This window comes from Oryctolagus cuniculus, chromosome 6 (assembly GCF_051225735.1).
Source record: "Oryctolagus cuniculus isolate XC-2025 breed Fujian yellow rabbit chromosome 6, ASM5122573v1, whole genome shotgun sequence".
NCBI classification, from domain to species: domain Eukaryota; kingdom Metazoa; phylum Chordata; class Mammalia; order Lagomorpha; family Leporidae; genus Oryctolagus; species Oryctolagus cuniculus.
Genome location: NC_142872.1, coordinates 35,253,903 through 35,277,723, shown reverse-complemented (window position 1 = coordinate 35,277,723; position 23,821 = coordinate 35,253,903). Strand labels below are relative to the sequence as shown.

Genomic DNA, 23,821 nt, shown 5'->3' with positions numbered 1-23,821 from the left:
TCAGACACAAAATCCTCTTACCCTGTCACTAGAGGAGAACTTAATGCACCGAGGATCTTCCTTAATGATTTTCTTTACTTCTTTCCATGTAGACGTTAAGGTAATCTTTGAAAAGACAAGTGAATTAAAAATATAAATAGAGCTCACTTCTATTTACAGAGTCAAACTGCAGCACATATGGTACATAATATTCCACACTGACCTGCAATCTCTTGTAATGCCCAAGCGTAACTGGACTAGTAAGGGACAGGGAAGCAGCTTTAATGCAATTTCTTTTTGTTGGCTTGCCACAACAGTTATTTTCATGGCCATACTTTCAAGGTGGCCTAAATCACCTGCAAACCCTGCATTTACATGGGCAAACATCATAACTTCTGAAGAAACCATCACCAAAAAGAGCAGATAAACAGGAACAAAATCTGGATGACAAAGTGTACAAACTGCCAAACAAGGGGGCACAGCACCAAATTGCAAATGGAGCAAAAGGAACCAACTAAATCTATTATCAGGAGGGATAACCGGTCACACACAGGCGATACAGCTTGAATTAACACAAGAGCAGAAACAATCTGAAAACTGAAGATGTAATTTCTAAATAGTAAGAATGCCATAACATTGCTTCTAAACATCAGGAAAGAAAAATACTGTAAAACCTATGAATCCCAGTTACATATCTAAAGACCATGACCCCAAAAATGCCATCAATGTGTTATTTTTTTTTGTTTTAAAAATTACCAATGAAGATTCATCCAGGTTAGAACAGGAAAAATAAGAGACACTCACCGCAGATGTTTCATCCAGAAGCTGCCTAAAGTGCTCTCTCTTCTTTTTGGTAAGTGCTTCAATGTGTTCATTAAAAAGCTTCTCTTTTTCCTCTCTTTCCAAGAGGGATCCAGATTCCCAGCGGTGATCTTTTCGGAGGGTCCTCCGAGTATCAGACCATGACACATCTGAAGAACGCACCTAGAAACAGAGAACTATAAATGTAACACCAAAGAGACTTTTCGTATTTCAACAACAAAGGGCTCAACTGTTTCGTTTAGGAAATTTAAAAAGGTACAGTCATTTAGAAACTAAGAAGCTATTTTCTAAAAATTATAGACTTTTGATATTAAGTGAATTTTTTGTTAAAAAGCCATTTAATAGAACACACAAAAGCACTAAATCTAATTTAAATCAACAACTAAATAATGTACATTTCCAACGATCCAGAAACCTAGCTTCTGGATCCATCTTAGAAGTCACTGAAAACCTACTTTATTGTAAGCCAGAAATCTTTCCTCCTAGGGCTCATCTAAGCTACCAAACAAGGAAGTCTGGAGACAGGCAAGGATGAACAGAAGATATTTTCCACTAACCATAATCCTTAAGAACTTTAACAGTACTTAGGAACAGAAATAAAAAGAAAATATTTTTATTTGTCTTCTTGTACTTTAAAAAAAAAAAGTACCAAAAACCTTGAGTTCAAATTTGGACTTACCAATTACAAATTTGGGAAATGATATTTCCAAGCATAAGCACGAATTAACAGTCAAGAAGACAACAGATATAAAACAGTTCAACATTCACACATCAATGAACATGATGTACTCTATTAACAAACTAAAGGATAAAAACCACATGATCAGGAAAACCATCTGATAAAATTTAACACCCTTTCATGACAAAACCTATCAACAGATTAGGTATAAAGGGAAGGTACCTCAACACAATAAAAGCCATATAGGGCAAACCTGTTGCTAACATCATACCCAATGGTGAAAATGATAGCTTTTCTTCTATGATCAGCAACAAGACTAGGACACTCCTTCACCACTTGTTTCCAACAAAGTATTTGAGCTCTCAGACAAAGCAATTAGTCAGCACAAAGAAACAAAAGGCATCCTAATAGGAAAGGAAATGGTGAAAATGTCTCTGTTTGATGACAACTTGATTTTATATGTAGAAAACCTTGAGGATGCCACCAAAAAGCAATTTGTAGTGGTAAACTCCAGTAAAGCTTCCTGGATACAAAATCAACATAAAAAATCAGCAGCATTTCTACATACTAACAAGCCATCTGAAAAGGAAATTAAGAAATCAATTCAATTTATAATAGGAATAAAAAGATAAAAAATACTTAAGTATAAAATTAACCAAGGTTCGTGAAGATCTTATATTGAAAGCTATAGATCACTGATAAAAGAAATGGAAGAAAAGAGAAGTAATGGAAAGATATCTGGTGTTCAAAGATTGGAACATTGTTAAAATACTCATACTATCCAAAGAGATGCACAGATTTGACGCTGTCTCTACAAAAAACTCGAATGTCAGGGTGGGAATTGTGGTAACAGTGAGTTAAACTGCTAGTTGGGATGCTCATACTCCATTGGAGTGCTGGTTCAACTCCTGACTATTCCACACTTGCAATCCAGCTTCCTGCCAATGAGCCTGGGAGGCAGTAGATGATGGCCCCAAGTACCTGGGTTCCTGCTACCCAAGTAGAAAACCTGGACACAGTACCATAGGTCCTGGCTTCAGTCTGGCCCAGCCTAGGGTGTTACAGGCATTTGAGGAGAGAACCAGCAGATGAAGCTCGCTCTCTCTCTCCCAGAAGATGAAGATCTCTCTCTCCCCCACCCCACTTCACTCTCCCTTTCAAATAAATAAGTAAATTGCAATGTCATTTTTCAAATAAATAGAAAAAGCAATACTTCATTCATATGGAACCAAAAAAGATGCCAAAGAGGCAACACAATCTTGAACTGAAAAAACAAAGCTGGATGTATTATACTCTGATTTCAAAACATACTTTGAAGCAGATGTAATCAACTCAGCATGGGACTAGCATAAAAACAGACACATCAAGAAATGGAGTTAAGACAGACAGAAATAAACCTGTACAGTTACAGCCAATTGACTGCCCCACCATATGCTAACACACTTCAGGAAACGGACAGTGTCTTCAACGAATGGCATGGGAAAACTGAATATCCACATGAAGAAATGTGAAACTGGATCCTTATCTCACACCATATTAAAAAACAAAAAAACAACTCACATACACAATGAAATACTAGTCAGCCTCAAGGAAACAAGAAAATTCTGTCACTTGCGACAACATGGATGAACCTTGAAGACCATGAGCTAAGTGAAATAATAATCCAGACACAGAAAGACAAACACCACACAATTTCGTTTATATGTGGAATCTAAAAAAGCTCAGCTCTGAAGTAGAACAGAAGGATAAATGTTTCAGACAGCAGTTTTCAAATCTGCACAGCAGGGTGACTAGGGACAGTAATAAAGTGTGTATCATGTTCAAAGTAAGAGTAAATTTCAAATGTCTCAGTCACAAAAAATGAAAAGCAGGACATGAATTAGCTTGACTTAATTATCCCTCTGTGTATCTATGTCGCAGCTGTACAACGTACCACATAAATGCATACAATTTTATCAAATAAACAATTAAACAAAAGATAACAGAAAACACAACAGATCTGGCTAGCTCTCCAACCAGCAGAACGGCACAGCTTTCATTACCAGTAATGCCATTAAAAGTTAAGCCACACTGCTGTCAATGCTAGACAATATGAGAACATGACAGAAAAACAGAAGGAATAACAAAATCAAAATATTTAATAACCAACATTAATCAAGCATCTAAATACTTGTCAGATAAATACTGCGCTTAGCACTGAAAGTATGGAATAAGTAAGATGATGTTCTTTCCTTGAAAGAGCTCACTTTACTTTTTTTTTTAGGGCAAATACATATGCAAAATAAATACAAAGTGTTAAGGAGGTGTATGCTGAGTAGAGGGGGGATAAACGGACAAGATCAAATCTACTTGGATGGTCAGCAGCCTCACAGAAGAGCTGTTTGAGTGAGAAAGTCTGTCACTGCAGGGGGGCAGTCTGAAAGCACTCTACCTGGAGGGACTAACGGTGGCATATGGTCTGGCTTATTAAAGCAAAGTTCACAGAGCTGGAGCTCTGAAGAGCTCAGGAGGGAAGCAACAGACCTAAGGTATTATGAGGGTAGGGGTGTCAAGGAAGGAAAAGTCTTTTATACTATGCTAAGGAGCCTGATTTGACCTGAAGGCAACTGCTAACAGTATGGAGAACCTTCACCTCCTACAACTAACCCAGACAGTGGAAAAAAAAAAAAAAAACAGATTTGCTTTTTACAAAGATATCACCAGCAATAAAGTAGATGAATTTGGAGGAAATGTTAAAGGCAGGGAAAGAAATTGGCAAACTGCTGTAAATGTTCAAGTGCAGAAAAAGGAGCAGATACAAGGAAAGAAATCAGAAGAAGCAACAGAGTAACATGAAGAGTTCCATTGAAAGACCGAAAAGAAATGGGTACAGGAGAGATGGTGACAGAGAAGGCAAAAATAAATAAATAAATAAAAATTAAAAATTAACAAGTAGTAGAGCACAGCAGCCTGGGGGCAATTCAGTGTAGGGACAAAAAACCCTACATACCTCAACAACCCTGAGGGGCAAGGCAGAAGGATTTTCAAGAAAGTTTCAGGGTATCTCCTGGGATCAGTACACCTCCAGTCCTACATCTCATACCATTACATGTACAATAACTGATCATCACAATGATGACCCTAAATCATCAAGAAAAAGGTTAAATTATGTTCAGCACACTTTGTTAATTATTATGGCAGGTAAGTATGAAATAGTTTAAGATGATTTTTATCAAGAACAATAAAAAATGAAGCTTTGAGATTAAAAGATGAATTTCCACATATGCAAAACATCTACTGAATTTATTATTACATAACTAGTGCTAATAATTTTAGCAGTGCTATTAAGTACTGAATTTTTGAATGCTAGCAACTTAAATTCTGAGTCTATTTCAAGAACATTGTTCATAAGGTAACACAATGAACTTGTAATATTCGTTACTTTAAAAGGAAAACAGATTAACATATACCATGTCAGACAGAAGAGCCTTGAAATTCTGGATAGCTTCTTCTCGTTTGTGTTGCTCTCTCTCCCGATCTATTTCCTTGGTTTGTTCTGACCGAGCTTTTTGAACCTCCCTTTCCCGCTCTCGAAGGCTTGCCTCAATGCGGGCCTGCCTTTCAAGCTCCTTCTCCTTTTCTGAGTCTAAATTCTGTAAAAATAACAGCACATTAATGTCCTTATCGATTCCATCAAAGAGTTCTCACAGAATAACTAGCTTGCCAAATAGAAAATTTCACATCTAGTTTTTACCAATGTAACTCAACACTGCACCTCCTCCTCAAACTAACTGCAGATTCTTATGTTATATGAATACCGACAGAAACATTTCAAAGCACCGAAGAGCAACATAAGCCTTTCATTGAGTCAAGAGCATCGCCATCCTGCGGTGACAGCAGCACTGCGATGGTTACCTTCGCTATTTTCTCGATGTACTGCTTGAAAAGGTCCTCCCTCATGGATGAACTGTCCACGGCTTTGTACCGCGGGTCCCCTTCCACTTTATCTTTAACTTTGCTCCACCGAGACTGACTGTCCAAGTGATGGTTAGACAACAGCTCAAAGAAATCCGACTTAATCTGTTTTTTAAAACAAACAGTGGGATGGGAGGAAAATACCATGAAAACACACAAAAATGAGAATAGTAACTTTTAAAAAGCATGTACCTGGAATAGAATTAAAAGATAACAGAATTGCTCATTTATTAGAAATACAAAGCAACAAGCATATAGGCTTTCCTTTAAGATCTGTCAAATTCAAGACGAGCTAAGTTATACTTTAAAAAGAAATATTCAAATACAGAAAAAGTATTTTTTAGGTTGTATATAACTTGTTTTGAAAACCATGTTTTCCTAGGAAGTATGAATTTTCACTGGGATGTATTTTACTTTTTAGCTAAGACTCACGGATATAACCTGACAGTAAAATAGTTCAATTTCAAGATGGTAAGAATGACTTATCTTCAAAACTGTATGAATAGGGGCCGGTGCTGTGGCGCAGCAGGTTAAAAGCCCTTGTTTGAAGCGCCGGCATCCCATATGGGCGCTGGTCTAGTCCCGGCTGCTCCTCTTCCGATCCAGCTCTCTGCTATGGCCTGGGAGAGCAGTAGAGGATGGCCTGGGTCCTTGGGCCCCTGCACCTGCATGGGAGACCTGGAGGAAGCTCCTGGCTCCGGACTGGCGCAGCTCCGGCCATTACGGCTATCTGGGGAGTGAGCCAGTGGACAGAAGACCACCCCCCTCACCCCAGCTCTCCTCTCTCTGTGTAACTCTTTCAAATAAATAAGTAAATCTTTAAAAAAAAAAAACCCTATATGAATAAAATTTCTGTTCATTAAATTAGAAGGACAACATAGAAACTGTCAAGTACAAACAGCTAGTCATTACAAACCTATACTACCAAATGTCTAAAATGAAAGTAGGGTAAAAATTTCTATTTTGGTTAAAAAATAAAAGTTTACCTCACTGTAACAATATTACAGAATTTCTATGTCTTTCATAACTAATGTTAAGTCCCAGCTGCTCCACTTCAGATCCAGCTCTCTACTATGGCCTGGGAAAGCAGTAGAGGATGGCCCAAGTGCTTAGGCCCCTACACCCAATGGGACACCTCTAAGAAGTTCCTGGCTCCTGACTCTGGTTCAGCCCAGCTCTGGCCATTGCAGCCATTTGAGGAGCAAACCAACGGATGACAGATCTCTCTCTCTCTCTTTAACTCTGCCTTTCAAATGAATAAATCTTAAAAAAAAAAAAAAAAAACTATATTCAGATTTTCTGTTTTACAGCCATTAACATGTATTACTTTACCATTATAGAACTCAGAATACTAAGTATTTCTAGAATATTATACTTAAATGAATTATCAAGTTAGTAACATTATATCCAAGGTATTAACAATTTAATGTCAAGACATACAACTACTTAAAAACCACACTTCAATGCAGTATTTCTTATTTTTTTAAATATAAAAGGGATAAATAAGGTTAATTTGTATGCATCTTTGAAGACCTAACGTTTTAAAAGTTAATCTCTCACAGCTTTGCACTCAACACAACAGACCCTTGAGGCAGATACACTCATTTCAAAGGATTCTGACAAGAACCCTTGTCTTCCCATAGTGATTAAATATGGAATCAGTATTTAAGATATCAAAAATAAAACGAACCATTCCTTATGCCTATCCAAACTCTACTAATTCCTACCATAACCACATTTCTCCTATTAAAGAGTTCAAAGTTGGCCAGCACCGCGGCTCCCTTGGCTAATCCTCCGCCTGTGGCACCGGCACCCCAGCTGGGGTGCTGGATTCTATCCCGGTTGCTCCTCTCCCAGTCCAGCTCTGTGCTGTGGCCCGGGAAGGCAGTGGAGGATGGCCCAAGTGCTTGGGCCCTGCTGCATGGGAGACCAGGAGGAAGTACCTGGCTCCTGGCTTCGGATCGGCGTAGTACGCTGGCCGTAGCAGCCACTTGGGGGCTGAACCAATGGAAAAAGGAAGACCTTTCTCTCTGTCTCTCTAACTGCTTGTCAAAAAAAAAAAAAGAGTTAAAAGTTGATATCCTTTCTGAACACCATTTGTAAGGTTTTAAGAGCAGAATTCCTACATCAGGAAAAATTTTAAAAGTGCCAATCAGCTGAGGAGTTCTCTAGCACTGAACTTGGCTCTTGACTTTGGATTAAGAGTCATAAACTCAGTATTACCAGTGATTAAGAAATCACTTGGTGGAAAGGGGCCATCAAAGAAGGAGGTACCTTTCCCTGAAGGGAGGAGGGAACTTCCACTTTGATTATGGCCTTGTCTAAATAGGTCGGAGTCTGTGGACTCAAGAGGCTTCCATAGCCTTGGCAGCTCATGACAAGAGCCTCGGGTGATTACCAATGTCATAAATAAGAATGTCAGTTGTTAAATCAACAACACGAGTCACTGTGCACTTGCTCCCCATGTAGGACCTATGTCCTTACTGTGTTGTACTATGAGAATTAACGGTAAAACCAATCTTCAAACAGTACTTTATACTTTGTGTGTCTGTGTGGGTGCAAACCGTTGAGACCTTTACTTTGTATAGAGTTGAACTTCCGTATATAAAGATAGTTGAATCTTAATGAAAAATTGGATGAGAGAAGGAGTAGGAGATGGGATGGTTTGCGGGTGGGAGGGTGGTTATGAGGGGAAAAACCGCTATAATCCAAAAGTTGTACTTGATGTAGTGATGCAATGTAATTTTTCTGTTCATCTTATCTACTCTGTATCTGATAAAATAAACACCAAAATTCCTAATGCATCTGATAATTAGAAGGCAACACACAAGAAAATTATATTAAGCATGCAATCTGTACCAAATGGGAATTTTTCTAAGCCATGGGAATTTATATTAACTTAAGTGTGTTTACATATTGGACAATAAACTTATAAAAGATTACTATACAGTTTTTATAAGCTTTACCTTCCTTTCATTGTAGATATTGCTGTAACACACTAATGGATTACCAAAGTTGTGTATAAGAGTATTATTTGACAGCTATGTAAATGTCAAATATAATTTGCTGTCAGCTGCAATTCAAGGACTTAACCTCCCTGTTTTCTTTTTTCACTATAACAAAAACATTTAATTTCTTCAACAGGAAATTTGAAAGAAAGAAAACACCAACTTCACTACACAGGGTTAAATACAGTATGTGCAATGGTAAAGGTGCTTTTCCAAAAGGTAAATTAGCTGAAGCAGAATTTTTCAAAAACCATTAACACATACATAACAATAAAATAAACAATAATTCAAGGACAGCTGTTTTGGCAAACAAAATAAAAACAATCTAGTAGGACTAAGCAGGCTTTTTAAGTGTACTTTTTATAAAATGGAAAACTATAGAAAAATGGCTGTAGTCTTTAGTTTGAAAATGCTACTTAACAAACCAGATTTTACGAGAGCATTGTTCATTACAAGTTTTTGATTCAGCCAGTACAGTGTTTAAACCTTTACTGTTCAGCTGCTGACTTCAGTGTTGAGATAATTCAGTCAAGAACAAGGAAAGGAAGTACAGTACCATGTTACTGGTTCTGGTCTTACTATATAATTACATAGTTATAATGTGATTAAATGAACACGCACACACACAATAATATATTTCTTCACAGTAATATAAGCAATACAGTGGAAATCAAGAAAGCAATAAAATTTCATTAACCAAACACTTCTTAGAATGTGAATATAAAGTCTACTAAAACCTTACTTACTTTAAAAACTTCTGCTTTGAGGGGCTAATTAGCAATTGATTTTGTGTTGTTTAAACTGGCTGACAAAGTTTCAGTATAGCAATTTCTTTTATTTAGTAATGCTACAAAGCTAAGCCTACAATTAAAATTTCACAATCAATATAAAATAAAGCCAAATATATTATGCATATTTAGATGGCATGTCTATTTGATTTTTCTTATAATTAACAGATCCTGTGTACAATTCTCATTAGTTCATAAGGAAAAACCCTGAGAGTACTGTGGGATGCTAAAGTCAGCACAGAGATAACAATTTTTTCCTCACTAGGGAATCCCATAATATTCTGCATGTCAGTGATTGACAGCAGTCAATCTGAAATGATTGACAGGCCGTACAACTCAAAACTGTGAAATCTATCCTCTTGTTATAAAATAGATTACATAAAAGCTATCAAGTGTTTAAAAAAAGAAAATTAATTATAAAAACAGAAATATATTATATTTGTATAAAAACAATCATATAATATCAATTATTTATTTACTTGGTTTACTTTTATCAGATTACTCTTAAAATGTAAATTAGCAAATAATTTGTCAATATCATTCTAGCTCAACATGTATTAAGCTGTTTCGCCTAATGCTGTCATTGTTGTAAACAAAAGAGGCTTCTTCCCAATAAGAGCAATACTACCTCTTTAACAACATTCCCTAATAGGATTTGTTATAATATAACTTTTACAGAATAAGTGGCAATTTTAAATGTCAAGAATGATTAGGCCCCAGAGGTTCTTTTTCTCCATTCACCAAGTCATAAGGAGAATGACTACATGTTTTGATGGTTCATGCACCACTGGTGCCAATTCCCTAGCAGTCTGCCTGCCTTCTCAGTGGTGAGCTTCTCTCCACTCCTGACACTGCTAACAAATGACATTTGGGATTCATTAATCTTTCATAGCTGACCTTTAGTTGTGATAAGCAATTAACTTATATTTAAGATATGTTTATCCCATGATTAGAACCCACTAAAATGCTATTTTCTAGAGGGCAGAAAAAAATATAAAAATGCTCTTTGAAATTCAAATGTTACCACCTATAAAGAATCTTCAAATCTTAGCAAGCACTTAGCAGGCGCCACTGAGCAGGCAGCCCTAATAAGCTATTTCAGGCTTACCATGCATTTCTGCATGAATAAAATTTAAAGCAAATCCTTACAGTTTAGTAAAGCTACTAAAATAAGCATTATGGAAGTAAAGTGATAGAATACATATAATTATTAAAGTTATCTTAAAAAAAAGTAAATGTAGATTCTCTTATACATTCTAACAAATGAGATGAGCAACACAGCACTACATTGGTCCTTTCTCATTCCCATCAATCTTACCAATGGAACTAAAAATCATCTTACCTTCTCACCTCTGGTCTTCGAATCTTCTTTCTCCTTCTTCCTTGCTGCTGCCACAAATTCATTAAACAAGGCTTCTCTATCTTTCATCTTTTCAATTGCTTTGAATCTTGAATCTTTAGCATGTTTGGCTGCGAATTCACTAAAAGTAGCTCTGCAACAAAATGTAAGTGTGCTAATTTTGAAAGAGCTATTTCTTTCTTTGGTATATTTTGTTTAAGGTATACAAACTTCATGCATTTTATATATACAAATTAAAGAACATTGCAATTCTTCCCATCTGCATTCCAATCCCTCTTCCTCCTCTGTTCCCACTCTTAATTTTTACAAAGATCTATTTTTCAGTTTACCTTATATTCTTTTTTTTTTTTTTGACAGGCAGAGTGGACAGTGAGAGAGAGAGACAGAGAGAAAGGTCTTCCTTTGCCGTTGGTTCACCCTCCAATGGCCGCCGCTGCAGCCGGCGCACCGCGCTGATCCGATGGCAGGAGCCAGGAGCCAGGTGCTTTTCCTGGTCTCCCATGGGGTGCAGGGCCCAAGCACCTGGGCCATCCTCCACTGCACTCCCTGGCCACAGCAGAGGGCTGGCCTGGAAGAGGGGCAACCGGGACAGAATCCGGCGCCCCAACCGGGACTAGAACCCGGTGTGCCGGCGCCGCAAGGTGGAGGATTAGCCTATTGAGCCACGGCGCCGGCTCGAGTTTCCCTTATATTCTTAAGATTTACCCTGTAGTAAGTAGAGTTCAACAAATAGTATGAAGAAAAAAAAAAAGCCACTGTTCCTCAACAGTAGAGACAAGGATTGTAAATAATCATCAAATCTCAAAATGTCAATTTCACCCCTGTACATTACATGGTAGAGCTATTTCTGCCTGCAGTAAAACACAGCAGAAGACAGCATTTTTCCTAGTAAAAAATATATGCCAGAGACACTGAGCAAATGTGCCTCAAGAGTGCACTATGAGCTACAGAAAGGAGTAAAAAAATACTAAATGTGAAAATGCAGTCAGTATGTTACCAGCATAAAATTAGAGGGATATACACTTATTACATATTTATAAAAATATAACAAATATACATATACACACACATATAACACATACGTATATGTGTTATATATTGTGTATATTTTATACATGGATATTACATATCTAGTAAGTATGTATATATTACACATATATACACACACATCAGAGATTTAAAGAATCTGTATGCTTTAAGAGTTAAAAGCTCATCTATTTCCACCCTATTTGGATTGAACAGGATTTGCCTCCCCACTCCAAATCCATGCAGATTTTTAAATTCAAAGTCTAATGTCAATGGTTAATGAATTAAAGGTAGAGACTTGAGCTCATTATGGCATGCAGGAATTGGTCCTAGCAGAAGGTCTTGAGGTCACTGAGAGCCTGCCCTTGGAGGGTGGTTCTTAATAGAGAGTTGGCCATAAGCAGAGCAGGCTAGCTTTCTCTCTGCTCCTGCTTTGCCACATGTTCACTCCTCAGCCATCCACTGATCTTACCAGATGCTTGAACTATTGGGGCCATTCTCTCTTGGCTATGAAACTTAAAACTGTAAATCTAAGTAAACACTCTTCCTTTCTCAGAAGCTCTTCTCAGCCATTTTAGTTAAGGTCCGAACAACTCACTAAACATACCCTAAAAGGAAGGTGAGCCCTGCTGAGCTCTCATTGGATTAGCTCTCTTTCTATCAACAGCTATAAAATTACACAGGTGAGGCAGCCAGTTTCAACCAGGAGACAACAAATAGATCATGAATGAGGTGCCTGCAAGTTGGAAATCAATGAGGAAAGCCCTATGTCCCAGACCTTGGGTAGAACTTCCAAGATGCAGACAGCTGGAATGCATACAGTAGGGCACAGCTGTCCCAATGAGTTGCAAGCAGTAAAGATCAGAGCTTGGGTACTAAGATAGCAGGGGGCAACCGTAAGAACAAGGTGCCACAGAAGAATTCCATTAAGGTATTTCCCCATGAGTCCACAGCCACGAGCAGAAAAACACCATTTCCTATACCAGGCTGTCATAGGCTAAGAGCAAAAGGAGGGGCTGATGATGTGGTGCTGTAGGTTAATCCTCCACCTGGGGTGCCAGCATCCCATATGGAGGCTGGTTCCAGTTCCAGCTGCTCTTTTTCCAGTCCAGCTCTCTGCTATGGCCTGCAAAAGTAGAAGATGGCCCAGGTGCTTGGGCCGCTGCATCTGCGTGGAAGAACCAGAAGTTCTTGGCTTCTGGATTCAGATTGGTGCAGCTCTGGCTGTTGCAGCCTTTTGGGGAGTGAACCAGTGGATCAAAGACCTCTCTGTCTCTCCCTCCCACTGTCTGTAACTCTGCATCTCAAATAAATAAATAAAACCTTAAAAAGAAAAAGCAAAAGGAGATAAAAGATCCGTGGTGCTTAAGGAAGAACAGCACTTGGCCAACCGAGTCCACTTAAGATCCACAAAAAAGAGTTGTGGAGTTGAAAAAACAATTCCACCTTCAGAGAATCACAAGAAAAGTATGAAAACGATGCCTAAAATTAAGATAGCAGACAACAATTGAACTGCTTTCTGAAATAAAAACCCTCATTCTTCAGAAGATAATAAGATGCTACAGTCTGTACATATTACCCACATGATGAATTTCAATTGAAAATCACTACCTATACAAAGAAATATGTGATTTACAGCAGAAAAAAATTTAAAAACCCATAGAAAGCTATTATAAGGCACTAGTATAGTGCAGGTTGGGGTGCCTAAGATCAAGTCCTGCCTTTTGATTCTGCTTCCTGTTTGGACAGTCATGAACCCTGGGTTCCCACATACCTTGGATTAAACTTTGCTTCCTCCATCATTTTTTTGAAATCTTCCTTGGCTTGCATTATTTTGTTTTTCTTTTCTCTGCGTTCTTCTTCTGCCCTGGTCTTTACATACTGATCAAACACCTATCACAAAAATATACCAGTTAGACAATTCTTTCACAGAGGTAATTTAACTACCAAAAATGTCTTTATTCAGACTATAACAGGAAAAATGTACTAATTATATGCAAATTACTTATAGTAGGTCTCACTTTAAAACTCACTGAAGTGTTACACAAATGTACAACCTTATTCTTGTGTTTCCAGAAAAGAACAAAAGCTAAAACCCTTTATTATTATTTTCTGATTACAAAATACTGAATTATGATCCATTTTAAGCAATTTAGAAATGTGCAAGACAAATTAGTCCTTTCAAATCCATTCTTGTCAGAAAAAAAAGGTATAGGATCTACAGGTTTTTTCTTGGTGTAATTATTTTTACCAAAATATAATCATGCTTTACACGTATAATATTTTCCCTCACTTAAAAACATAGTGGTTAAGATGATGAAATGAATATTTACTGCCTCTCCCCCTTTTTAGCCTTATTTAATTGATAGTGGGGAACCTCTTTTATTTTTTAAAGTCATAAAGTAACAAGGACAAGGAAATGAGAAAAAGAGAAATAGCAACTTGGATACTTGAAAGCAGACGCAAAAGTGGTACAGCTTAGGACACATGTGACAAAGCTGAACATGACCCAGTATTCAAGAAAACAAGAAAAAAACCTTTTTGAACCAAAGAATCCTCAAAGAGCTTAGAACTGATGGAACCAGAGACCACGAAATTAAGGGTGGGGTTTGGCTACACTAACAAATGACTGATGAAAGTCTACCTAACAACTATTTACTTCCTACCTAGACCCCATCAGCCATTTTGTTTCTGGTCATTGTCATTCCTAGATCCCAGTAGCTATTCTCCAGAGTAAAGCACTGGCAAACCTAGGACAGAAAGTTGTTTTTACACAGATCAAGAATAGTTTTTAGGGGCCGGCGCTGTGGCGCAGTGAGTTAAAGTCCTGGCCTGAAGCACCGGCATCCCATATGGGCGCTGGTTCAAGTCCCGGCTGCTCCTCTTCCGATCCACCTCTTTGCTATGGTCCTGGGATAGCAGTAGAGGATGGCCTGGGTCCTTGGGCCCCACACCCACATGGGAGACCAGAAGAGGCTCCTGGCTTCGGATCGGCGCAGCTCCAGCCATTGCAGCCATCTGGGGAGTGAACCAGCAGATGGAGGACCTCTCTCTGTGTCTCTGCCTCTCTCTGTAACTCTTTCAAATAAATAAAATAAATATTTTTTAAAAGTTTAAAAAAAAAAGACTATTTTTTATATTTTAAAAGCACTGTAAAAAAATGGTGCGAATTTCATGATGCATGCAAACTAAATATAATTTTGGGGGCCGGCTCTGAGGTGCAGCAGGCTCAAGTGCCATCAGCAGCACCAGCATCCCAAATAGTTGTCGGCTGAAGTCCTGGTTGGTTTACTTTCCATTCAGCTCCCTGCTAGTGTACCTGAGAAAGCAATTGAGACACAATTCTTTCAAAGCCAAAGCCCAAGACCGCTTTCCAGCAATGAGACCATGGATCCTTTATAGGAAATCTGACCAGCCTAAAAAATACCGGCTCCAACGTATTCTCAAGAATCCAGCCTGGGCCGGCACCGCGGCTCACTAGGCTAATCCTCCACCTGCAGCACTGGCACCCGGGTTCTAGTCCCGGTCGGGGCGCCGGATTCTGTCCTGGTTGCCCCTCTTCCAGGCCAGCTCTCTGCTATGGCCCGGGAATGCAGTGGAGGATGGCCCAAGTACTTGGGCCCTGCACCCCATGGGAGACCAGGAGAAGCACTTGGCTCCTGCCTTCTTCGGATCAGCGCAGTGCGCCGGCGGCAGCGGCCATTGGAGGGTGAACCAACAGAAAAAGGAAGACCTTTCTCTCTGTCTCTCTCACTGTCCACTCTGCCTGTCAAAAAAAAAAAAAAAAAAAAAAAAGGATCCAGCCTTAATTATTCCAAGGTGAGTCTCTCAACCTTGGCAATACTGGCATTTCAGACCAGATCTTTAAAAGTGAAGTATCCTTGGCCCTCTATCCACCAAATCCCAGCAATACCTCTTCACTAAGAAATATCTCCTGAGGCCAAAACTGCTTATGACTGAGAACTAGCTGTTGCATCAAAACTCAAAATCAGAATTTTATGGCTTCATTTCCAGTCATGAGTAGTCAAGGCCTACAAGACAGCTAAGGAAATTCTCCAACGTGAAAAGTAGAGCCAGCCCTAAACAGAAAAAAAAGCTTAGTGACATCAGAGACCAAAGCCAGAAAGGGAAAATTAAAAAGACAATTTAAAAAAATCCTCAATAACCTTATAGCACTAAGAAACTGTAACCATAAATTAAGAAAAACTTGAAAATGTAACTCTAATTTAAATGATGAGAAAAGAAATAAAAATCTAATTGAAACTTTCAGGATTGACAACCAAGATGAAAAACATAAAAAGTTGGAAACACGTTTTAAAAACTGATGCCAGGCCGGCGCCGCGGCTCACTAGGCTAATCCTCCGCCTAGCGGCGCCGGCACACCGGGTTCTAGTCCCGGTCAGGGCACTGGATTCTGTCCCGGTTGCCCCTCTTCCAGGCCAGCTCTCTGCTGTGGCCAGGGAGTGCAGTGGAGGATGGCCCAGGTGCTTGGGCCCTGCACCCCATGGGAGACCAGGAAAAGCACCTGGCTCCTGGTTCCTGCCATCGGATCGGTGCGGTGCGCCGGCCGCAGCGCGCCGACCGCGGCGGCCATTGGAGGGTGAACCAACGGCAAAGGAAGACCTTTCTCTCTGTCTCTCTCTCTCACTGTCCACTCTGCCAGTCAAAAAAAAAAAAAAAAAAAAAAAAAACTGATGCCAAACAATCTCCCGGGACTGAAAGATGAGTTCACAGGCTCAAGCACCACCACATGCCTTGCACAGTGTACCCTTCCACCATGTCACCATAACCTGTCAGAACAGCAAGGATTAAGAGATGACTGATACGGTGCAAAGAAGGAAAAACAGACTTATCACACACACAAAAACAAGCATCACACAAGCCACAAAAACAACACTGAAAAGCAGCAGCAGAACAATGCCTTCAAAACCCTGAAGTGGGGCTGGCACTGGGGTACGGCAGGTAAAGCCGCACTGGTATTCCATATGGGCACCAGTCTGAGTTCAAGCTGTTCCACTTCTGGTCCAGCTCCCTGCTAATGTGCCCAGGGAAAGCAGTAGAGGATGGCCCAAGCAGGAAACCAGGAAAAAGCTCCTGGGTTCTGGCTTTGGACCAGTCTAGCTCCGGCCATTGTGGTCATTTGGGGAGTGAACCAGAGGATGGATTCCCCCCCACCCCCCACTCTCTCTAACTCTGCCTTTCAAATAAATAAATATTAAAAAAAAAAAAAAAAAAAAAAAAGAAGGAAAAAATCTTCGAACTCCCAATTTGTTAGTCAGTGGAACAACTGCAAGTAACAGTGCTATACAAGTTATTTCAGGGGCCAGTGTTGTGGCATGCTGCCTGTGACGCTGGCATCCCGTGTGGGAACTGGTTCGTGCTCGGAATGCTCTGCTTTCGGATCCAGCTCCTTGCTAATGCACCTGAGAAAGAAGTGGAAGACGGCCCAAGTATGTGGGCCCCTGCTACCTACAAGAGACCTGGAAGAAGCTCCTGGCTCTGGCCTGGCCCAGCCCTAGCAACGGTATCATCTGGGAATGAACCAATGGATAGACGATCTCCCTCTCTCACTCTTCTCTCTGTAACTCTGACTTTCAAATAAATAAATCTTTAAAAAAAAAAAAAAGAAGCTTTTTCAAATGTGTAAATCTTTAAAATATTAATACCACGTGTTCCCTCAAGAAGCTAGAAGGATGGAACACAGCAAAATGAGTGAAACAATAAATACTTACAAAGTACAGAACAGGTGAGCCCCTCACCCCCAGCTCAAAGAGATGAAGGAAATTGTCAGGAAAGAGCCGCACATCACGTGCAGTGTGCAAATCATTTGGACTGATGCCAGTCAGGAGTTTCTGGGAGAAATGTTTCACCAAGGTAAAGAACCAGGGCAGCACCCTATTACTTTTCCAAACATATAGAACTATTTGGCTCTTTAAATATGTGCATGAGCATCTTTCTAAAAAGTTTAAAAAAATTATTTTCTTTCTAATACCTTAGACATCTTTCCTGGCCAATCCATATACAGTGTGTTTGTGTTCGTACATATACATATGTTTATATACTGTATCCACCAATCCTTAAAAGATGTACAGAAGTATCTACAATTACCCACCAATCTCCTGCTAAACACATATGCCATTCTATATACCTTCAAATACAGCATTGCAATAAATCATGTGAAATTATTTAGGCTAGAGGGAAGGAAAAAAAAGAACATAACTACAATATAACTTCCTTTAATGAAGCTAGGAAACTTTCGATCCTGGGGCCTTCACTGTGGGGTAGCGGGTAAAGCCGCTGCCTGCCGTGCTGGCATCCCACATGGGCACCAGTTCGAGTCCGAGCTGTTCCACTTTTGATCCAGTTCTCTGCTATGGCCTGGGGAAGCAGGAGAAGATGACCCAAGTCCTTGGGCCCCTGCACCACATGGTAGAACCAGGAAGAAGCTCCTGACTCCTGGTCTCAGGTTGGCACAACTCCAGCCCGTTGTGGCTATCTGGGGAGTGAGCCAGTGGATGGAAGACTGTTCTCTCTCTGCTTCTGCCTCTGCCTCTCTGTAACTCTTTCAAGTAAACAAAGAAAATCTTTTTTTTTTTTTGACAGGCAGAGTTAGACAGTGAGAGAAAGACAGAGAGAAAGGTCTTCCTTTTCTGTTGGTTCACTTCCCAAATGGCCGCTATGGCTGGCGCTGCACCGATCTGAAGCCAGGAGCCAGGTGCTTCCTCCTGGTCTCCCATGTGGGTGCAGGACTCAAGCACTTGGGCCATCCTCCATTGTCTTCCGGGGCCACAACAGAGAGCTGGCCTGCAAGAGGGGCAACCGGGACAGAATCCGGAACCCTGACCAGGACTAGAACCTGGGGTGCCGGCGCCACAGGCAGAGGATTAGCCTAGTGAGCCGTGGTGCCAGCCAAACAAATAAAATCTTAAAAGCAAAAACAGAAACAAAACTTTTGATCCCCTCTGCTGAGATCTCATCAGAGATCCATCATCAGGAATCATTTCTCGAGAGGAGCATCTCACAGAAAATTAGGACTTGAGTTATGCTTCCAAGGGTCTCATTATTTGAGTCCTGCTTCCCTATATACTTGGCTTTACATTCTTAATTGTAACTTCACCTCATAAACAAGATGCTAGATTAAATACTATGAAAGCAGGTAGGTTTAAATAACTCCTAGCTCATTTTTACAGGCATAAGTAAAAACACATACATATTAAAGGGTCACAGTCTAGGCATTCCAGTCAGCTCTGTGCTGGGCACAGTGTTACATTTCTTCATTCAGGTCATGGTGGACAAACTATTCTGAAAAGTGCTACTTGGATATTTATAACATCATGCACAGGCCATCAAAAATTATCAACTTAATAATTAGCCTGCTATAGATTTACTGCATTTCAAATCACGCTTGTAGTTGCCTTAGCAGAGTCAGACCAAATGATTTGAGGGCCTTATATGATGTTCCCCAACCCTAATCTTGGAAATTATAAGCAATCAAAAAACTATGTATGAATTCTTAAATACTGTTTGTACCAAAATAAACCAAAAAATAATTCCAATTTTTTCCAGCTTTTTGAAATGCCTTCAATTTACGGCCTGCTAATTCTGTGTGAAATTTCACTTAATATTCACGTCAGTAATATACTGCCATGCTGTACCACTATCAATGTTAAAAAGCTCAGATAAACATACAGTGTATTTTAAAAAATCTATTTGGAAATATCAGACAACTTATTTTAAGGTGTCTGCATAGGCCGGTGCCGCGGCTTAATAAGCTAATCCTCCGCCTGCGGCGCCGGCACACCGGGTTCTAGTCCTGGTCGGGGCGCCGGATTCTGTCCCGGTTGCTCCTCTTCCAGTCCAGCTCTCTGCTCTGGCCCGGGAGTGCAGTAGAGGATGGCCCAAGTGCTTCGGCTCTGCACCCGCATGGGAGACCAGGAGAAGCACCTTGCTCCTGGCTTTGGATCAGCGCGGTGCGCCGGCCATGGCAGCCATTGGAGGGTGAACCAACGGCAAAGGAAGACCTTTCTCTCTGTCTCTCTCTCTCACTGTCCACTCTGCCTGTCAAAAAAAAAAAAAGGTGTCTGCATAACTACTACCTTCATCAGAGCTCAACATCCTGAACGGAAATGGCCTGATCTGAAAAATGTCAAATGAAAAACAATTTGACCTTAAAAATTTCTCATAATAAAAATATTTCTGATTCTGTAACATTTTATCAAAGATAAGATTAAATAAGGAAAATCATAAGGCAAAATAAATCACGTATTTAAAAAATATACAAACATCAAATGTTAATTTTTCATTCTTTTAAAAAAACTTCACTTCAAAGACACAAAAACCTAAGAGTTTTAATTTAAAATAAACTAATATTACTTTTCTCTTAAATGTTAACTCTATTGAGGAGATGTTAAGTATTAGCCTACAGAATGTTTGCAAAACTGAAGAACTTCAGTTCTCAATATATTTTATTTATGATTTCACTCAAACACAAACTGTAACACTGAGTACCAGGAAAAATAAGTCATGAAAGTTTTAAAATAAATCTTCAAGGACATTTTGCTTAGGCATATTCAGATACTACATGTACAGCCATAAAGAATGCAAAGTTCCTACTCTCAATTTATGCTCTGTGGTAGGAAAACAGATCATCAACACAGTAACAGTAGATAATTAGAGATACGTGTGCTATGCAGAGTAAAGAAAGTAAAGGGGCCAGTGCTATGGAGTAGTAGTTATAGCTGCCACCTGCAGTGTCAGCATTCTGTATGGGCACCGGTTCTAGTCCCAGCTGCTTCACTTCCAATCCAGCTCTCTGCTACAACCTCAGAATGCAGCAGAAGATGGCCCAAGTCATTATGCCCCTCACGTAGGAAGACCCGGAGGAACCTCCTGGCTTCAGATCGGCCCAGCTCTGTCAGTTGCAACCAATTGGGGAGTGAACGAGCGGATGGAAGACCTCTCTCTCTCTACCTCTCCTTCTCTATTTGTGTAACTATGACTTTCAAATAAATAAATAAATAAATAAGTCTTTAAAAAAAAAAAAAAAAAAAAAAGGAAGGAAGGCAAAGATACAGTATTTAGATACCAGAGGGAAGAGCAAACACCAGAACGCGTTTGGCTAAAAAAGATCAAGGCCACTGTGGTTACAATGAAGGAACACAGGACAAAACTTCACAAGTCAACAGGAATGAGTTTATGTAGAACATCATAGGCTAAGAAAAAAGCTTTCAATTTTATCCTAAATGAAATGAGAAACACTAGACTCTTTTTAAGTAAGGGAACACTGACCCAATTTGACCTCAAACTTTAAAATTAGTCTGGCTGCTGTGTGGAAAAAGAAATTGGCTATAGAGGACCAAGAAGGAATGAAAGAGAAATCAAAGAGGGACTGCAGAGATAATCAGAGCCGATCTGGTGCCTTGGATCAGCGTGTTAGTGTAGGAAAGGATGAATAAGTTAGATAAAAAAAAATTTTTGGCGGTAGATTGGCTAACAGACTGAAAATAAGGAAATAATCAAAGATCATTTACAGGTTTTGACAGGTCCATCAATTGAGATGAAAATCACACTATCAATGCAGTTTTTCATAAAGGCTACAAAGCTTGAAATGAAGTCATGAATACATTTGGAAAGTCATGCCTTTCTATTACAGGTACTAAACCACATCTGGCACTCTAAATTTTTTCTTCACTGAAATCCATGATTAGGGACCAGCACTGTGGTATGGCAGGTAAAGCCACTGCCTTCAACACCAGCATGCCATATAGGATCCAGAGCTACTCCATTTCCAATTTAGTTGCCAGCTAATGGCCTAGGAAAAGCAGTGGAAGGTGATCCAAGTATTTGGACCCTGCACCGACATGGGAAACCCAAATGAAGCTCCTGGATTCCGCCTGTGTGTGTAGTGCGAGACTTAAATATGTACCTTTGAGTATTAAAAATCAACAATGAGAACACATATGTACATATGGGCACTTAAAATCCAAGGTGGCTATAAACCAGATTCTTCAATGATGGTCTTATCTGGCAGAATTTCAGATGAGGTTTTTGCTTTTTGTATTTTGCTATTTTTCTACTCAAATTTGTATCATTTGCCCTATAAAAAGCAACTTACTGCATGTAGTTGAATAAATTAAAAAAACAATCTTACATGTAACCTCACTGTGTAACAGGCATTAACGACAATATGTTCAAGCAACAACAGCCGAGTCCATATGGCAAGAACATCAAAATATATCTTAGGAAGAAACCTCTAAACACAAACACATACATGATCATGTGCTAAGATGCAAGATGGTTTTTGAAGTACTGTGTTAGGAAAAAAAAAAGGACTGGTACTTTATTCCTTACAATTTAAAAATTATGTTGGCAAAGGATATACATTTCTTAAATAATGGTATTTTCCTTTTACCTGTTTTCTCTCTTTAGGATTGAGAAGTAAATACCGAGGATCAAAAACTATCTTATGCAACTCCTTCTCCCACGTTGAAAAGGCAGACACCTTTAAAATAAAAAATGTATTGCCTCATAATTAAGTTTGCTCTCAAAACATAAAGGTCATAATTTTACTTGAAATCTACAGGACATCTGTTTTATAAAGGAGACATAAAAACCATACTGAAGTTTCCATCACTAATAAATGACAACCAGTGGGAGGCTAGCAATAGCAAATTTCCACACTAATTGGCTCTGAACATTTCTGTATTATATAGAAATAACACGCATTTAATTACTCATTAAAATAACCACTACTGTGTGACATTTTAAAATCACAACATCAGAAAAAGCCTTGGAAAATCTGCATTTTGATTTCCCATGCTTGATCAAATCTCGTGAACAATGCTGTAATTTAAAACTGCACAATTTTAATTATTTCAATCTGTGAATATATCTAAAAAGCTGAAATTCCTTTGCTATTAAGCCTCTAACAACTATAACTTAAACCATCAGTTCTCCTTTAACCAAAATCCATTCTGAAGATATAAAAGCAAGAATCATATATACCTTACCTATTCCAAGGAGTCCGCCATTCTGCAATGTTAATACTCGTCTTATATTACTCACCAAAATTTACTGACTCAACAAATGTTAAATAGGTATTTGTACTTAAAAGGATAGTGAAATGATGTTTAGTTAAATATGATTTGAATTAGTCGAAAAAAAGGCTGTTGCAAATATAGTACGGTAATCTGACAGTAAGGGATACATCCCTTATCCCCCCCCATAACATGAGCACTAACCTTAGATGTGACCTTTTAGCAAGACATATTTATATTACTTATACAAAACAGAAATATCTCCCCCAAAGATTGTTTTCTGACCCCTCTCTCTAGCAGCATGTCCTTGAACTGCTTCATTCGGGCCTCCAGAGGGACAATGGCCCTTTCTCGGGCAGCTTTAATTTCAGCTTCCATGGCAGCTTCTTTCTCTGAATCAATGTCTTTATTATCATCTCTCCTATAAAAGATAAAACATAGGGCATCAACTAACAAAATACTAAGAACAAATCTTACTAACAATCTTAAAATCAATGGAATTTTCAAGACTCACTACTGAGCAGCATATTTTTGGCAAAAACAAATTATACTGAGGATTTCAAATGAACTCTATGGGGTAAACAACTTTCATCATCATAATCATAAAATTACAATTAGTTTCTAATGATGTTACAATGGCGACATCGATAGAGAAACTATATACCTTTAACGTGCTATGTCTCCCTGACACTAGTTGATAGACAAAGTGAACTATCTTACTAAAAGAAAAAAAAAATTTATCTAGCATTGCAGTAAAACTATGTGTTAAAATTAAACAGTATAGAATAATTTTTAGTTCTTGAAATGATATAGAAAAAAATGGTATTTTCCAAAATGTTTTACATTAGAAACACATAAAATATTTTTAAAATCTAATAAAAATTGGTATTAAGTCTAAATAATCTAAAACATTTAATCTGAAAATAAAATTCAAATAATCGCAAATTTGGCCAAGGGGATATGTGAGATATATACCTTACCTACCTGACATTTTTATTACTCACTTTCTGGGTGGTAAGTTGAGATTTAAGTTGAAGGACAGGTCCCAGAGAGCAACATGGGCCCAGGAGTAGTTAGGTGGAATTAGAACTGTTCATCAATGACTAAGCTACTTCTTGTTTCTCCAAAAATGCACTTTAGGGCTTAGAGCAACTCTGTTGCAGTGTGGT

At 39.0% G+C, this 23,821-nt stretch overlaps 1 protein-coding gene across 33 annotated transcripts in view; it reads right to left on the bottom strand.

Moving 5' to 3' along the window:
* The window catches only part of TCERG1 (transcription elongation regulator 1), a 66,171-nt gene that overhangs the window by 3,845 nt on the left and 38,505 nt on the right, over positions 1 to 23,821 (bottom strand). For 19 of the 33 annotated variants that reach the window (XR_007918502.3, XR_016236326.1, XR_016236325.1 and 16 more), the window contains 8 exons: positions 22,938 to 23,073; positions 22,028 to 22,117; positions 13,391 to 13,509; positions 10,573 to 10,723; positions 5,375 to 5,539; positions 4,930 to 5,112; positions 784 to 963; positions 22 to 105 (listed from right to left, as the gene is read on the bottom strand). Coding sequence is in view for 14 of the 33 variants with exons in the window: in XM_051843469.3 (XP_051699429.2) it covers positions 22 to 105; positions 784 to 963; positions 4,930 to 5,112; positions 5,375 to 5,539; positions 10,573 to 10,723; positions 13,391 to 13,509; positions 22,028 to 22,117; positions 22,938 to 23,073 (1,108 nt within the window). In the remaining 19 variants the exon portion in view is untranslated. Of the gene's footprint in view, positions 1 to 21; positions 106 to 783; positions 964 to 4,469; positions 4,601 to 4,929; positions 5,113 to 5,374; positions 6,100 to 10,572; positions 10,724 to 13,390; positions 13,510 to 22,027; positions 22,118 to 22,856; positions 23,074 to 23,821 lie in introns of all 33 variants that reach the window. The other 14 variants (XR_016236333.1, XR_016236332.1, XR_016236335.1 and 11 more) reach the window with 5 other exon arrangements.